Genomic DNA, 17,210 nt, shown 5'->3' with positions numbered 1-17,210 from the left:
CACCTTGGTTTCTGTGTCTGGTGTTTCCTAATGGAGAGCTCTCAGCCTTCAGGGTATTTAACCAGTAAAAAAAACCATTGCACACAGAGACCAGTATTGATAGAAGGTTCTAGACAGAATCTAATCCACAGTCTGCTGAAAGATGGGCAAAACCTGATTGCCTTCAACAGGCTGCAGAGGAGTTACAGCTCCGTACACAAGTGTTTGCAGCCTCAACACCTGAAGTACCCTCTTGCTTTCAGTGCCACGCTGAGAAATTACGTTACTCATCTCAGGCTTGGAAGCTGCCTGGACAGTTCAGCAGAGAATCAGCAAAAGAAACGTTCGTAGCACGGATGTCAAAAGCATCCCTGAAAGGATAAATTAAACCATGAGGTATTCTCAAAAGGCAGGTCTTGCTCCTTGCTCGCACAGTGCCATGGCTTGGGCTGGGCATGGTGATTCTTCCTAAGCCAGCCTGCATTACACTCTGGTAAAAGATAGGATGGTATTGACATGGATACAGTCTGATAGATTTTTTCATTAGAAAGAGAAATAAATGGATTTAGGAATTTTTTACGCTGTTTCTTTCAGGATGTTTTTTCCCCAGGCCTCTTGAATTATATGGCAAAGTCCTCAGGATTTTGCAACCTGCAACGCAAGCAGAAAGGAAACTGTCCTTCCCCATGCATGTCTTTCCCTGTCTCACATGACGGCTCAGTCTTTTACTGGGAAATCGTTGCTTTGTGTGTTACTGTGACAGCATGCAGAGCAGCGAACAGAATGGGGTTAAAAAACATAAGTCAGGGAGCCCCTTGATGGAGGAGCTTATCTGGCTCTTAAAAACCCAAGAAGTTTGCAGTATGAACTAAACCGATGCAAATTTAAGTTATGTCCTGGTACAAATTGCATCTGTCCTGGGTTGAAATGTCATCTGAGGTCTGACCCTGAGGTCTGACCTGGAGAGTCTAATTTGCCAGCCCATGATGACATTTCCACACTGATTTGAGAACTGCACAAGAAAGGATGTTTTTGTGATCTGTTGGCGCTTGCTGCTTCTACAGCCAGCAGGCTCCGGGCCAATTAGACCAAAACAAAATGGATGCAGCACTCACGGAGGTCTCCAGGTCTGCTAGCAAGACAGCAGCTCTTGATGCACAAAAAGATACAGGACTGAAATCCAGCCCCAGATGCAGAAGAAAAGTTTGCATTGTTGCTTGGGATATTAGTCCAGGGGATGGAAAAGAACATTTCTAAACTTTCTCTTCATCTGGCCTTGTCAAGCCTGTGTTGTAGCAACGTTTGCTTGGAAAACACTGTATTCCTAGGTGGCAAATGTTCAGTGCCATGTTATGCTTGCAGGACTTTAATCAGTCGGAGAACACGGCCAGCCCCCTTTTTCTAAATCTGCTGTTGGTAAATGCCCCGTGAAATGACTTCACTGTGTTGTAATTGTTCCTGGAGAAAGCTGGCCCAACGGCTGGTAATTAAACCTTTGGCTGATGGAAACTGTTAAAATGGATTGCTGCTTTGCCTATAGCGTTATAGTTAACAACTCAAAAGTCTTTATACTTTTTCTATAAAACACGTGGGAGTTTTATGCCTGGAATATCTGCAGCAATAAAGTTAATATGGTGCTTCATTTTTGTTTGTAGCAATAAAACTTGGAAAAGAAGAAAGAAGTAAGGTTCAAGAATGAGATCTGGTGTTTGCGGTTTACAAAACACATTTGGTCGGTTATCTGTGGGTTTGGTACAGCCCATTACAGTGATTAAGATATCAGGACAGATTTAGATTCCTGATTCCTATACTGGCATTTGAATGGGAATTAGGTGCCTACACCTTGTTGTAGGCCAACCCTTGTTGGACTGGCCAACACCGATTCATTGTAAAATTCAAGCTGACACCTGGTTCTGCTGTCTGGACTCCCTGGAATTTGAGAGCATTTGAGTCAAGGTTGGATTGCAGTTCTTTTTCAGATCTCTTCTATGCTCAGTCAGGTTTCCCAGAGGAAGCCGTAACTCTGTCTGGAGGGCTGCTCGGCATCCCTTTGCCCCAGACTCACCTAGGAAGGACCTGCTGGTCAGCATGGACGGAATTGAGATAACCAATTGATAATTGAGCTCTCCTTCTCCTCTGCTGGATGCCCATGATGCCTCCACTCCGTATCAAGGCCTATAGCTGAGCTGTGGGTGAAAAATGATAGCACTTCTGTCCCCCAGAGGCACTCGGCCAAGTCTGATCAGAAACACTTAACGCCTGCCAGTGAGTGGCAGTTCAGGACTGCTTCTCCTCCGACTGGGGCTGGTATTTATGGGACGCATTAGTCACGCAGGAGCTGTTAAAAGCGCTGCTACGATAAATTGCAAAGTCATACATGGCCATCGAGTTATGAGTTTGCTCTGGGAGACAGCAATACTTCAGAGCTTGACTAATCCCTTACAGATTGGAAATGGGGAGGGATGTTGTTAGGCACTGAAAACGTCCTTGTTTTATTGCCGATGATGTATTATTTAAGCCTCCAGCCCCCTGGACTGCTTCAGTTAAGCCTGGGGCTCGTGCCCTTGTGTTCCAGCCAGCTTTCTCCCGGTGGGAGGTAAGCTCATCTGCAAGACCTCTGAGAGGCTTAAAGCAGCCACAAGAGTTTGTGGCTGGAAAAAAACTTATTTTCATGGCTACTGAGTGAATATCACCATATGCTGCAGGATCTTTTCAGTTTATACCTAAGGATGGAAGTATGTATCTGCAACCTTGTCCATAGTGGTCAAAGCAGACCTTCGGAAGCACCTGTATGGACACAAAAAATAAATAGTAAGTACTTTTCCTTGCTGATTTCCTCACAGTGGTGTCACTGTAACTTATGAAGCACAGCAGCACCCAGCTGTGCGGATGCCCCTGCCTCACAGCTCCCTCACCACGCAGGTCCCCGCGAACACAGCCCTAGATGCGCTGCAGCAGGCACCTCACCCGCTCGCCCAACGACCTAATCACAAATCAGAAATGCCCAGGGGGGTCGTGGTGTTGCTCCTTGAAGTCTGCTGTAGTTGGGAGCGGCTTCTCCTCTCCACTTACGCCTCATTACCTGGGCCTGCCTGAGCTCTTCGGGGCAGCGCACCCCCAGGCAGCACCCCGCGCACGGCGCCATGCCCACGGCAGCCCGCCCGGCTCCGCCGCGGCCTGACGGACCCGCCGCCCCCCGGGAGGCGGCTGCTGGGAGCGGGCTGAGGCCCCTGTCACCCCCGCAGCCCAGCGACCCTCCCCGAGGTGGCTGCTCACCCGCGGCCTAAGCCTCCCCGCCTCCTCGGGCCGCCATCTTCCCCGCCCCGCCGCGTTGCCGTGGCGGCGTGAGGCCCCGCGGCGCTGCCGGCCGGGGCTGGCCGCGGCGTTCGCCTGCGGGGAGCGGGCGGCGGTGGCGGGGCAGCCGCGGGCCCTGCCTGCCGCCGCGCCCCGTCAGCGGAAGGAGGAAGCGCCATGGCCGAGGCCTGGGCCGGCTTCTCGCAGGAGGAGCTGCGGCGCCTGCGGGGCCAGCGCTCAGGTACGGCCGGGGCTCGGGACTGGGGGCCGGGCCGGCCGCGGCGCCCACCCCGGTGAGCGGGGTGGGGAGGGGGCGCAGCGGGGCCAGGAGCGGCGCGGAGGAGCCTTGGGGCCCTCGGCACCGTATCGGCCCCCCCGGTGCCCCCAGCTCCCCCCCCTCCTCTCGGTGCCCCCAGACCCCCCCCGGGTGCCCCGGCCCCCTGCATCCCCACCTCCGGCATCCTCCCAGCTAATCCAGGCCATCCCCCCGCCAAGCGCCTCGGCTTCTCCAGGCAGCCCCTCGTTCCCCCAGCCAGACCCTCGTCCAGGCCCCGTCTCTCACCGCTCCCCTCAGCCTCCCGTCCGGCCCCTCGGGCTCGCCACCCACAACCTCGCAGTCCCATTTCCAGACTCCCCAGCCCCTCGTCCTGCATCCACATCGGTCTGTCCACTACCTCACTCCCGTGCCTGGCCTCTCTGCCCATCTGTCACCTTGTTCTTCCCTGGTTTTCACTTTTATAAATCCCCAGTTTGCCTACCAGCATGCTTGAAACCCTTTTGTAGCCCTAAATCCCCATTATTCCACTGAAAGTTGCCTCACTCCTACCTGTGGTTTCGCCTGTAGTTTCGCCACTCCAGGCCCCCTATTCCTCCCTCTCCTCATTTCGGATGCTCAGATCCTTTAAAACTCCGGATTCTTAGGCTGGCAAAACACATCCGGGTTCCTGGGTTTTTCCCCCATGTTGCCTTCCCTTGACACCTTGGCACGTCTTCCCCTTGTGTTGGTTTTGCACCAGTTTGCTTGCCCAGAAAAGATAATTCACAGAGTCTGTCGTTGATCTCAAGATGTGGTTTTAATCCTGTTTCTTCCTCTCATCCATTGATAGACTTGTATGACCCCTCAGAGCAGCAGCATCGCCCCCACACTGTGAATAAGAGTCGGCAGCAACTGCAACGAGTAAAAGCCCTCCAGCAGCAATGTCAGAAGCTGGGACTGCAGGGTGGAGCAGCCTCTGTTCCTCCGGAGCAGTTGCTTTCTGTACCAAAACAGAAGCCTGGTCATCCTCAGCAGCCTGCGCCACCACCTCACCCTCCTTCAGCAGGAGATCAAAGGCAAAGTGACAACCGAGACCAGCAGAAGGAAGTAACGCTGGTAGATCCCGGTAATGGCAGTGACAGTGCCCAGACCCACCCTGCAAAGCCAAACTCCAAAGTGGAGAAAAAGAAAGTGGAATTGTTAGTAAGTTGGTAAAATCAGGGGATGGGTTTTATTGTTCTGTATGGATTCATTCTTTTGTTGTGAAGTAAAGTGAGCTTTTCTGTATCTAATTGGAAGGTTTGAGAGATCACGTTTGCTTCCTCTGTGTTGAACCTTTGTTTTTCATCTCTAGTTGGGTTCAGCCTGATTCAGGACTAAATTCTGTAGTGTAATCCATGCAGATATGTGCTGTGCTGTCTTCAGATAATCTCCTATGGCAGTGGGACTGTACACCATAAAGCACCCAAGATGTAGGACTGTCTTCATGGTTTATGAAGACTTAATCTCACCCTCATGCTGTGTAGACCAGCCAGCAGCCACAACAGAAAGTCCTTCTAGGAGTAGATATGCTGTGATTTGTGTAACTTTGTGTTCCCCTTTACAGTATTGCTGCAGATTTGTTAAAGCCAACAGTGTTGGTAAGGAGGTAAAATTTCAGGTTTAAGCAGTTCTCTAGCTTTTATCATTCAAGATGAGACCAATCTCAAGGCTCTCACCCTGTGCGTCAGCCCACAGTGGGGTGCCTGTCTCCCTCAGAAGCATCAAACTGACGCATGTGAGAGGGGGAAAGTAAGTACTGAACGTGGCGCTCTGAGAGTCTAACTGCATGTGGCAGTTACTTGGTTCATCATCCAGAACTGAGATAGCCTGTAAAAGGAAGCTGCTGTCTAAATGCTAGAGGGGGCAGGCATTTCCAATATGACAAATTAACTTGGCTTTACCCCTTCGTGTTTGTTTTCCTGTCTGTATCTGAGTGCTAATTTTCCTTTTTTCCTTAGCGGGCAAAGCGAAAGTGAGGGGCAAAAGAACGAATTCTTTTTCTAGGGCATATTGTTTATTTTTAAAACACTTTAACAACACTGCTGCAGCCTTGAGTTCCTATGCAGGTCCAAACTTCTCAGCCTAAAATAACCAACAAATGCTACCTGGCCACCAAACTTCCATGCATCATTTGTATTTCCCCAAACCAGGGATCAGCAGCTTTCCGAGTATGGTGTGCCAGACCCTATCTCTGTCAGATCTGTCGGTAGGGTCTCACAGGGGGCTGAAGATGCTTCCTGCTGGAGAGGCAGGACTATGGCATTCAGCAGCACTTGTGTGGAGAAGCAGCGTGTGGCTTCTCTCAAATTTGAAACTCAAAAGGATCCAGGAAGCTGTGTTTTGCAGAGACGAGCTTTGAAAGGCTGCAGCTGCTGGCCACGCTGCCTGCCATTTACCTGCCTGGCTCCTGGCTGGGATCACCTACCTGCAAATAGCCGTCCCTTCACCAAAATAGCAGCACTTTGAAGAGCAGTGCCAAGTTTCTTGTGTGGGTGCAGCTCACCAGTAGTACTGGCTGTTCAGCTCCTTCCTAGTGGTGAAAAATGCAGGCGCTATTTGGCAATGAGGTAGCTAAAGCTTTGCAGGGGAGTTTTTCACTCTGTGGGGAGCAAATGACATTTAGCTGCAACAGCCACCCCCTGAATCTGCTGAATTCATCTCAGCCTGTGCACCTGAATTTGAATCTTATTAAAAATATTTCTCTATATAAAGTTTTAGGGATAGAGTGATGAGGAGAAGTCTGAAGAGATACTCGTGCACAAATGGGTGTTAGGATTAACATAGCTGAGTTACTTGGGTATTTTTAAGCTGAAACTTCTTGAGAGAGGGCATGAAGAACAGAACAGGGTGGAAAAGTGGCAAAGCATTTTTTGTTTATCTTTAATCCTGCCCAGTTGTGTTGATGCAGGTTGTTCCCTCTAACCTGAGACCTTGCCTCCCATCCACTGGGGCTGATTGTATCTCTTAGTAGATGTAGCCTGGGAAATTGAATCTATAGAACTCTTTCTCTGGTGGCAGCAGTGAATTCTTGTTCTTCCTTGTTGCTCATTCTCATTGTAACTTTTACCAGCCTTTCATTTCTATCAGTTTAATTATTTGAGGGCTGTATTGTCAAGCAGACCTGTGAAAGGTTCTGTTTTGTGGAAAAAACATTTCCAAAAAAAGAGGCTGTGCTGGCAGGCTAACAGATGGCAACTTGTAGCAGCCAGTTAGAAACCTGAAACTGCTTCTACCTAGTAGGGAAGCACATCCTTTAAATGAAAAATTCCATCCATTTCTGAAAAAGTGCTGTATGCTCTTTCTTCCAGCAAAGCTGAATTAACCAGCAGCTTGCTTGCTTGTGAAGATTTTTGTTCTGATCAGCAGATTTCATCTGGAAATGTTTTATTGGTCTGAATGACTTCTTGCAGACATTCTTGCAGATGATTCTTCTTTCCTCAGAACCAAAACCTGTTTATTGTTTCTTTGACATTTTTAAAGTTTGCTCCAGGAAATATGATGGTGAATATTTGTGTCATTTGGGGAACAGGGAGAGAAATGAACTTTCTATTAATTTTGATCTTCTTGTCAATGAGCAGGCAGGAAAAATCACGATGGGAAATCCTACAACAAGAGCAGCGGCTCATAGAAGAGAAGAATAAACGCAAGAAGGCACTTCTGGCCAAAGCTATTGCTGAGAGGTAAGGGGCTATGCTGCAGCATGGGCTGAGGAAGGGGTTGCTTTTCATGTGCAACCAGATGCGTATCTTCTATTTAAATCTCTTTTTCCTCCTCACTGTGCTCTGTATGTACTGCTTCACAAGTGAGCAGCTGTGATCGACATTTCCCTTTGATGACAAGTGCTGGCAAGGAGGTTGTGACTAAGCTTTTCACACTTCCAAAGCTGCAGCTCTGTACGCAGATGGAAAAGTTATTACACAATTTGAGAATTAGCTGAAGTCCTTGTGCCTGTTACCAAGGGCATGTTTGGAAGTTGGGGTGTTCAGATGTTCATCCCTGTTCTGTTCTTGATTTGTTTTCACTGCATTTAAGGGCAGTTTATTTGATTCCTAACCTATGAAGGGAAACTCTAGCTATTTCTGTTTGGGTTTTTGATTCTTGCTTATTAGGAAGTGAAAAGTGTTGAAAAGAAAGGACAATCAACTTTGTTTAAGAAGGTACTGTTTTACCACTGGCTGATTAGAAATTACAAAAATTCACGTCATTACAGTTGTTAACCCTTGCTCTTCAGGTGACCAGACTTTAAGGCGTTGTACAGTGTTGACCACCGAGATAATGTAAGATTACAGGGAAGGCAAGGTTTGTAAAGAGTGATATTGGAGCAGCTGATAACACTGGATCAAAGAAGGACATGTGAAGCTTTCAGGCTTGCCGTGCTCTCAGACATATATTATGTTCTGCCCATCAAAGCTCTTGAGTAGCAGAGGTGAACATAGCCATGTGTTCCGCAGATACTGTGCAGAAGATTCTCTTTGAGGTTCTGAACGTTTTCCTTTCCTTTGCCAGGCAGAAATAAAACACAAGTATGTTTGGTCTGAGTCACTGTAGGACAGCAAACATGGGTTTGACCACCAGGCTGGGTTCTCCCTTCTGGAGGCAGAGCGTGAGAAGAGAGAGGAGGACTTGGCAGGTGATAGCTGGGGAGTTATGTCTGACATTCAAATGCCTTCTTCAGGCTCTGAACAATACTGCAGGATGTCTGTTTCTCTCCACCTTCGTCAGCTGGTCTAACGAGAGATGGTGTCACTGCTTACACATCTAGTCTTGCTTTCCAGTCCCTGCTTTGGGGTGTAAAGCAGTGCCTGGAAAGCATGGTTTTGCTGGTGGTGATGAACGACAGTGAGGTGACCTGGTGTAAAAGCCTGTTGGAAGTTACTTAGCTTGCTTGGGAATCAAATCCATCAAAGCTTGCTGCCCTTAGCAACATTTAGTTTTCACAACTTAGGAATGAATAGGCTGAGTTGAAAAAGGTTACATAAGGCTTGATTGAAATCCTTTGTGTTTGATGTAAAACTTTCCATTGACTTCATTGGGATTTGGCTAGGCCTTTTGGGAATAATTTTACAAAATGGAAATCAAGCTTAGGTTAGGTGACTTTTTGGCCCCTACTAACTGGGCTTCTTTGAAAGGGGATATTTGCAGGGCTAAATACCCTTCCCCCTCTCGCTCCCCCCAAGCCATTTCCTGTTTCCTTACACTGAGAACTACTTCGATACAGCAGCTTCTTGTGTGTTTCCACAGTGAAGAAACACAATCCATTTTAGGCACTTTGATTATAGTCATTACGTAATTTTGCTGTAGTCCTCTAATAGCAGGCATTTTAGATCCCTGTGGATATTAAAAAAGATCAAAAGTCTTAAACCATAAAGGAGAAACCTTCTGAATAGCTCTTAAAGAAGTTGCTCTGCAAACGAAATGGGGCCCATTATGTCAAGAAGAGAGGCTTGAAAAGAAAAAAAAATAATAAATGCATCTTCCTTTTGCAGATCCAAAAGAACTCAAGCTGAAACAGTGAAACTAAAAAGGATTCAGAAGGAATTACAAGCTCTGGATGACATGGTATCTGCTGACATTGGCATCCTGCGGAACCGCATTGATCAGGCCAGTTTGGACTACTCCTATGCCCGGTAAGTGACAGCCAGGGAGGAGGGAATAGCCCTGCCCGAGTGGGGGGACAAAATGCTCTTTCCTGTCACTGACCCAGTAATGGAGTTATGTCATCGTACTAATGTGTAGTTAAAGTGGTCACAGTCTGGGGGGCTTTCAAATCTTGAGGTCAAAGTGTGGGTTTATTTCCTAATTTTTTCCTCGAAATCTGGAAACTGAAATAGGTTTTCTGACTGCAGACTCTGCTTTCCAGCTTCGTACTGTCAGGAGACGTACTTGCTGCTTTAACTGTGCAGTTGTCCATAAGCCCTGCTTTATTGTTTCAAGGTTGTTTATGTCTTCTCAGGGGGAAGGAGTTTTTTTTTTAAAGTCTTAAAATTAAAGTCCTTTTCAGGGAAACTTGCTTGTTGATGACAGCTTTGGTCCTGTTGGAATCAATGGGACCAATTAAGCTTAAAACATATAACACTGCTGAAGTGCTTTTGGAACTGGGACCAAAAATTGAAGGAAAAAGCAAGCTTTCACCCCTCACAATGTGCCTTTAATCACTCTGGTTCTGATGAGTTCCTTAAATGCAAGAAATTAATCGGAACACCCTATTAGTTGTGGGTAAACCACAACATCAGTAGATAAACATCAGCATGTTTATGCAGCCTTTTAATAAAATGGAAACGTTCAGTTGCGGTTTTTTTTTTTCACTATTCAATGTGTTAAACGTGTATTTCTCCTTATGACTTCTGGTATATGTTGACCACAGGCCCATAAACATGGTAATTAGTCTTTAAAAAAATAGCAGTGGTAGCTAAAAAATAAGGAATTCTTTTGTGTAATTATAATTTGAAATATCCAAGATTAAATGTAGTTTCAGTAGCTGGGTGCGTATGAATACAGAATTTCATATCTTCATGAGGAAAAAGATTTCATTGTATTTTAGGTTTAAGTCTGGTTTCTAAAACCGTCAAATGCTCCTGGAAATTTCCTTACCAAAATTTTGGAATACTATGTCTATTTGAAATACTTAATGGCAAAAGAGCAGGTAGCACAAGCAGCTCTGACACTTGAAAAGCAGTTTTTAATGAGCATAGCAAAAGAGGATGCTGGTAGGATGAAGGGGATAAACTTTACGAAATACTTATTGACTTTCATGAATTTAGTAAGTCTTTGTTTTTGCGAGGGAGAGATTTGGAAATGCACGTTAGGTACTTTCAGTGTTGCAGTTTTTATGCATTATGAGCCAAAGCTGATTTACTTTTAAGTGGTGACTTTTTAAGCAATTTTTTAGTTCTTGCCTTATATTTTAGGGCTAAAACGCAAGTAATTTCAGTGGGTCAAAAAGTGCAATATTAAATAGTCCTGAGCACCTACATAGGGACATTTGACAATTGCTGTAAAATGGAATTTTTGTAAATATGATGTGAAGAATATGCGTGAATTCAGGCCAAAGATTTAACTATGCAGACATTTCCAGCATAGCATTAGTTTTTCCACTTCAGATACCTGATCCAGGGTAATCTTGACTTTCTTGTGAGGGAAAAGTGGGCATCTTTTGTCCACTGCAGACATAGCCTTTACAGCTGGGTCAAAGTTTTGTGATTATTATATAAAAGAACATATTCGCAAAGGCTTTTCTATGTCTTAATTTCCTCCTCTTTCCCTAAGCAAAGGACCTCTTCTATCTTTCTGTTGCTTTGATTAACCAGATATTTGAATCTGGTTTTATAAAAAAGCTGGATTCTTTATTCAATCACCTTACTAATAATTAGTTTTATGAATGCTCTGTAAGGAATATTGTGTAGTCATTCTGCAAAAGCTTTTGCATGTTCCCTTTCCTGATGAACAAGATTGCATCTATCTTTCTATTAATTAAATCAGAGTTATTGTACAGATTCACTGAATGTAGCAGAAGATGCATCACTAATGTGGACAGCAGCATTTAAGTGCTAGATATCCTGGGTGGGTTAACCTCAATAAATATTTGGAATATTTCCTTTTTGCTATATTTGTCATGACAGGAAGTGCAGATTGGCAGGAGGTGTGTGTTGGGGAGATGCTTACAATAAAATTTTACATCTGTTGCCACGCAAAAGTTGTGATCACTATTGATGTCATATGCTGTCTCAATCTGTGCTGCTCGTGATTTTCTGAACATATATATGGGTGGCCGGAAGAGTATGCTTCTAGACCAGATCCGAATGTAAATGTGTATAGCACCCTTGTAGCATCTGTAGCTGTTGGGTGGAAGGTTGGATTAGGAAAAACAAAACTGTTTTGCAGTGTTTCATTTCACTAGATGGGTGTTCATTAGAAGCCTGAAATCACTACAGTTTCTGATGGTTGCTTTCTGCTGCTAGAGATGCATCTCTTAAAACAGACAGTCAAAATGCTTGTTCGTGATTCAATCTGTAGATTTCAGATGAGCAAATTAACTCTCGGAATATGGCAGCAGTGGAGGCTAGTGTGTCGAGAGGAGATGATTTGATCAATTCACACTTATTTTCTTCCCTCTTACTAATGTAGCGGTGTGTCATGAATAACTGGCATAATGCATTGCAGAGCACGTTGCGTTTCAGGGATGCTTAAAGTATCTCTCCATGTGTCAGATTGTAAAGTGCTTTGAGATTTAACCCACTAGAAATAATGATGATTTTGCAGGAAGCGATATGATAAGGCTGAGTCGGAGTATGTGGCAGCGAAGCTGGACCTCCAACACAAGACGGAGATTAAGGAGCACCTCACGGAGCACCTGTGCACGATCATACAGCAGAATGAACTCCGCAAGGCCAGGAAGCTGGAGGAGTTAATGCAGCAGCTGGAAGTGGAGGCAGATGAGGAAAATCTGGAACTTGAGATAGAGGTGGAGCGGATGCTGCAGCAGCAGGAGGCAGAAGCAGGGAGACAAGCCAGCCAGTCACACAGTCACGCTGGGACAGCTAAGGAAAACCCCACTCCTAGTGTTACAGTGCGCAAGAGTGAGCATGGTAACCATGCTGTTGTTTCTCCTGCTATTTCTGAACAGTTGGTTCAGTCTCAAAACTCTGGTACCAAATCCCTCACCAATATGGACAGCCAAACTCAAGCAGTAAATGTGACTCCAGGAAACTCCCCGGCTTGTTCTGCTACATGACTACTATATTCAAATAAGGCATTTGGTTATGGATAACACAAGCCCTCTGTGGGCTTGTGTGCTACATGTTATATCTCGGCTTCTGCAGTGCCAGTAATATGCACTTCATTTCTCTGTTCCTTTAATATTGTTTCCAAATTTTAAAGGTGCTTTTTTTTTTTCCACAGGACTCCCATTTAGGGTTTACCATCTGTCATCATCATTCTGGTTTAAGTTCATGTTCTAATGCCCAGCTCTTCACGGGGCTTTGTACCTTCCTGAAACAGGATACTTGGGAGTGAACAGTAGGGTTTTTCCAAAGGCTTTCGTGTATCAGTATCACAGATACCTGTTCCAAGCGGTGTGCAAGAGAGACACATCTACAGGAGAAAACATCACAACTTAGTCTGCCTCTGAACACATTCTGTCCCCTGACAACTGCGATAGGATGTTTGTCTTCCTTTATATCCATAAGGGATTAGTTTTCAACGGTTTTTAATCCTGAGAAACCCAGGGGCTTGCTTTGATTGTCTTCGTAGCTGATACTCCTGCCTGTACCTGATTTAAAGGAAGTTCTTGTGTTGAAGCAACTTGCAAAGTCAGTTGTAATATTTCCTATTTATCACTTTGCTTATTTCTTTCAGGTAACGCTAGATCACACAAAACTATATATCGATAACATTATTGTCTATGAAATCACACCAGCTATGATTTAACAAAAATGATGGGTTACATACAGTTTAAGACATTGGAGAATGTATGATGTAGAAGTAGAAACACACTAAAAGAGTATGTTACAATTAAAGCTGTTCTAGTACAAACATTTTTCTCTGTCCTAGTTGCCTCAAAGTTCCAATAATTAGCCAGGGGTCTTGTAATGGATAAATCCCCACAGTATATTGGAAATGAGCCTGGGTTTGTATAATATTCAATTAATTTTCTTGCCTGAGGAGCAGGTTTGCACCCCACAAGAAGCTCAGCTGGTTTGCTCTGTTGCTGTTGAAAGGCTTTAAAAAGCTATTCCAGGTGGAGAAAGTCTCAGGCATTAAAATAGAGGACATAGAAAAACCTCCCATAGACCTAGTGCAGCTGCAGACTGTGGGGACTGCACTCATAGTTACCCGCTTTGTAAGAGGAAGGCTGCTTTCGTTGTGGAAATGGTTTCAGTAATACCTGACCTGAATGTGTCAGTCGAAGTTTATGAATGAGTTACTGAGTGATGCCATCAAGTATATAAATGGGACACTGATTGTCTCTATGGCTTTAATAGTGGAAAAACGTATCACTACATTTTTATTCTATTAATAAATCAGTGCATCTTCTACGCAGTGTGTTTGCTTTCAGTTGTGATATCTGATACCAATACACATATCCAAGACTGTTTTTCCACAGGAGGTGATAAATGACAGAATCAGATACATCCTTTGGCAGTTTGCCTCTGTGTGAAAGTAAAACCTTGAAAAAGGCTGTTCCGAAACATGAAAACGTAACCTGCCATGTCTTTGCTTCATACAGCTTGGCAGGAGTCTCTTCAACCAACTGTGGCCCAAGGCAGCAGTGGAAAATCTCTACTGGTGCCTCCCATACAGAGGAGAAAGAGGGATCAATCTGTTTCCTAGAGAAGCCGCTCATAATCAGGGCTGATCAAAGTTAGGAAACTCCAAAGTAACATTTGAGATATGTATGAAGCATTGCCCTGTTGCTGCTGATACACTGCGTGCCCTGTTACTTTGCTGGGAGACTTGGCCTAAAAGCTGAAGATTTGATTGTATTGTGAGAAAATTTGTGACTGACTTCCTTTGCTCTGTCTGCAGTTGCAGAACAGCTTGTAGCAACCTGATTATTGTTTTCAAAACTGGATACCAGTAAGTGCAATAATAATTTAATTATACCATTCTTGTTTCCATCCTCTGCAGCTGTCCCCAGTTGCTCCTCGAGAGATTCTAAGTCCTAGTGGGTAGGTCTGTTCCTCATTACAGTTGTATTCAGCTCATCAGGGGACATAGAGAAGAGCATCTGACAGAAGAGTTGAATTGTAATGGTATTTACAGGAAGCACATGCATACCATTTTGCATATAATTTGTGGTTCTCCAGTAGGCTAAAATGTGGTTAAAATAGTCCTACTGATTGCACCTTGTTGTCACAAGATTATTGTTTGAACTCCTCAAACCAAAAAAGGAAAAAAAATTACAAGTCCAAAGATCTTTTTGACAGCTACTTAAGAATATGAGTTTCCTAGAAGGGAGTAAGTTTTTTATTCAACAAAATTACAGAAAAGCTGAAAAATTCTCGTCATCCTGATAGTGCTGGTGCTGTTTCTGCCTAGCAGGGAAGATGCTGTTGTTAGACTCAGCAGTTTCTGTTCTCTTACAAGTCCCTCATTGAAGTTCTGGCCAGTTCTATCTGTCTTTAACTTCTGAGCTTGCAAAAAGAAGTGAACTGGCTGGAAGCCACATGAAACAGCCGTATGAAATAACAATAGGCAGCCCAGCATTTGGTCGCTCTCTTTAGACAGGGAGTTCAAGAGTTAAATTGTTTGATCTGAGTTATGAAGCCTTTCTCTGACGTGTGATATAAACCACTACCATGGTGTCAGTTCCACTTTGGAAGTTCGCAAATGTTTTGATGGGTGCCAGTGTGCTGGTTTAACGTTCCCCCTATGCCGGAGCCAAGCAGTCCAGTCGTAATTGTAACAACATGTGTGCTGGTCAGAAATGCCAGGCAGATTTTTAAGTGAGGGCCTCTTGCAGGTAGAGGTAGAAGTCTGGACGTGAAGCGTGCTGGGGTTGAACACCCACGGCAAGGAGAACAGAGCAACGCAGGAGATCCGACAGTAACGCTGTGGGGCTCAACGCAGGGGACTTGTGTTCTCCCATGGCAATGTAGCCATTTCTGTGTTGGGCCACCGTGGTACCGTTGTAGCGGTACCATGAAGTGGAAAACACCGATGTATGCCACTGTGAGAATGTTACAAAGCACAATATAATTGCCTATGTTGCAGTTTGGCCAGGATGTTGGGATTAACACTCCCTCCTCTGTCAAGAAATGTTTAAATGAGCACAGATGCTCATGGCTCTGCCTGGGGTTCCCATGGATGTCTAATGCGTGGTGTAAAACACTTGGACAATCCCCAATCTGATTGTATATCCAGCCAGATGAAGTTGGGCTCTCAAGAGGTTTCAGCTTAGGGTAACTGTCTGGGGAGAGGCTCAAGTTCTCTATCAGCCATTCCTAATGCCTTCTGCGATGCAGTGGAGTCTTCCCTTTGAGCCTGTATCCCATCTAAACCAAATGAGGAAAAACTAGGAAGAGTAAAATGTAGGGACTGACCTAGTGGTTGGGGGTACTGCGTTTCCTGACCAGCTGTATTACGAACGTGCTAGAAAGGATTGCTCATGGAACAGTTATCCCATTCTGGGGAATTTCTGGAGCCAAAGAAAAGAGGCAGAGCGCTACTGAATTGCCTCCCATGCTGGGATTCCCTCAGTTCTGTGCTTTCTGCTTAGGACAGTAGGGTCTATAGGCTTTCTGTTGCTAACACCCTTTTGTCAAGGTTCAAATTAGGATCAAAACCCCTGTGGTATGGTTTGTCCCAGCCTGAGGCCTGGTATTTTAGCAGGTGCCCCTCATGTAGGATCTTTGAGCATCTGTGGGACCTGGACTGAGTTTGGTACTTCTGTGTGATTCTGTGTGGACACAGTGTCGTGGGTCTCTGTGCTTTACTCTTGTGCGTGCCATGGCTGTGTGTAAGAGTTCATGCAGTTTCTGAGCACTACCAAGAGCTAATTTTTCTGCAGACCTGATCCAACCCAGAAATGGTGTTGGTGGAGTATCATGATCGCTTTTCTAATTCTGTGGCTACAAGCAGGTGTGGTGTGCAAGGGACAAAGGGGTTTGCCAGTGGCAACACGAACAGGGTGTAGAGATGTGGGCTGGTATTATAGAAACCACATGCTTGTTAAGTGCCCTATTTAGGCTTGTCTGCATGGTCCTATTAAAGCGAGTGTTGGCTCCTTTGATGGGGCACAAGACTGGTTTCCTTCATCATTTCCCCTGATTTATGTCCCAGCAGCAAACTCGTATGTCAGTGGGGAAAGACCAAGTAACGAGAGAAGTTAGCCAAGCCTTACCCCCTCGGCATGATAGGACATCAGATCCTTCAAATCCTTGCCTTTGGCAGCCTGTTAGTTACAGGGTTTAAATCATGCCTTTTCAGATGCAGGTAGAGACACTAAAAAGCTTGGGCCTTTCTGAATTAGGGCCTGGATTGTGTAGTTAGAGTCATTTTCTCAATTAGCTTAACATAAATCAGTATAATGAGGCGCTTGGGAGCACTGGGCAGGTTTAGTACCTTGTCTCTCCTGCCTCTGTCCATACCACTCCCACCTGCTTGTTTGGCTGATCAGCCAGTGATTTTATTTTTCCACACTGCTAGAGCTGAGCAGAGGGTTTTAATGTCTGAACTGGTTTTCACACCTGGCACATGTGTGCGAGGGGTGAGAACTGGGAGAAATCGCTCTTACGCACTAAGTAAAGCAGCCCTCATGTGGCAGAGATCTGACAGTCTCAGCATCCGATGCCACACCATCCTTCAGAGGATGGGGACAGTGTCCTATTGAATGGACAGTGGTGGGTGGTGGCATGAGTGCAGAAAGTCTAGCAGCAGCAGGGATGCCGTTCGATGTGATATCTGGGACTGGAAAGCATGGGGGGAGGCCAGGCGCTGTGTTTGTACTCTAGAGCTGGGTAGCGAACGCATGACTCTCTTTTCCAGGGCTGTGTTATTTTCTGGAGACTGCTGGCTAATTGAGATGGGACATGGTGCCCTGCAAGCCCAGTTCTCTGGTGGAGTGCTGGGATGCGTTTCAGCAGGCCGTAAGAGAAAACCTGGGAGGTTCCTCACAGCAAAGAATGAAAGCCCAAGAGCT

At 45.4% G+C, this 17,210-nt stretch overlaps 1 protein-coding gene across 3 annotated transcripts; it reads left to right on the top strand.

Annotated features, from left to right (window-relative positions):
• Window positions 1-3,368: 3,368 nt before the first annotated feature.
• GORAB (golgin, RAB6 interacting) lies at window positions 3,369-13,605 on the top strand. Of its 3 annotated transcripts, none has more exons than XM_037404578.1 (5): window positions 3,369-3,514; window positions 4,380-4,728; window positions 7,150-7,251; window positions 9,058-9,198; window positions 12,470-13,605. In XM_037404578.1, the coding sequence occupies exons 1-5, from the start codon at window positions 3,451-3,453 to the stop codon at window positions 12,480-12,482; spliced, it is 669 nt and encodes a 222-aa protein (XP_037260475.1). In that variant the 5' UTR covers window positions 3,369-3,450; the 3' UTR covers window positions 12,483-13,605. The 3 variants fall into 3 exon arrangements, with proteins under 3 accessions (XP_037260475.1, XP_037260476.1, XP_037260474.1); XM_037404577.1 differs by having other exon boundaries at window positions 3,372-3,514; window positions 11,831-13,605; XM_037404579.1 differs by lacking the exon at window positions 12,470-13,605 and having other exon boundaries at window positions 9,058-9,202.
• Window positions 13,606-17,210: the final 3,605 nt, after the last annotated feature.

Source organism: Falco rusticolus, chromosome 11, assembly GCF_015220075.1.
Source record: "Falco rusticolus isolate bFalRus1 chromosome 11, bFalRus1.pri, whole genome shotgun sequence".
Lineage (NCBI taxonomy): Eukaryota > Metazoa > Chordata > Aves > Falconiformes > Falconidae > Falco > Falco rusticolus.
This window is presented reverse-complemented; position numbering and strand designations above follow the sequence as displayed.

Coding starts and splice junctions, on each gene's coding strand:
- GORAB (XM_037404577.1), top strand. CDS start 3,451: ATGGCCGAGGCCTGGGCCGGCTTCTCGCAGGAGGAGCTGCGGCGCCTG. Junction 3,515..4,379: donor CCTGCGGGGCCAGCGCTCAG/GTACGGCCGGGG, acceptor ATCCATTGATAG/ACTTGTATGACCCCTCAGAG. Junction 7,252..9,057: donor GCCAAAGCTATTGCTGAGAG/GTAAGGGGCTAT, acceptor TTCCTTTTGCAG/ATCCAAAAGAACTCAAGCTG.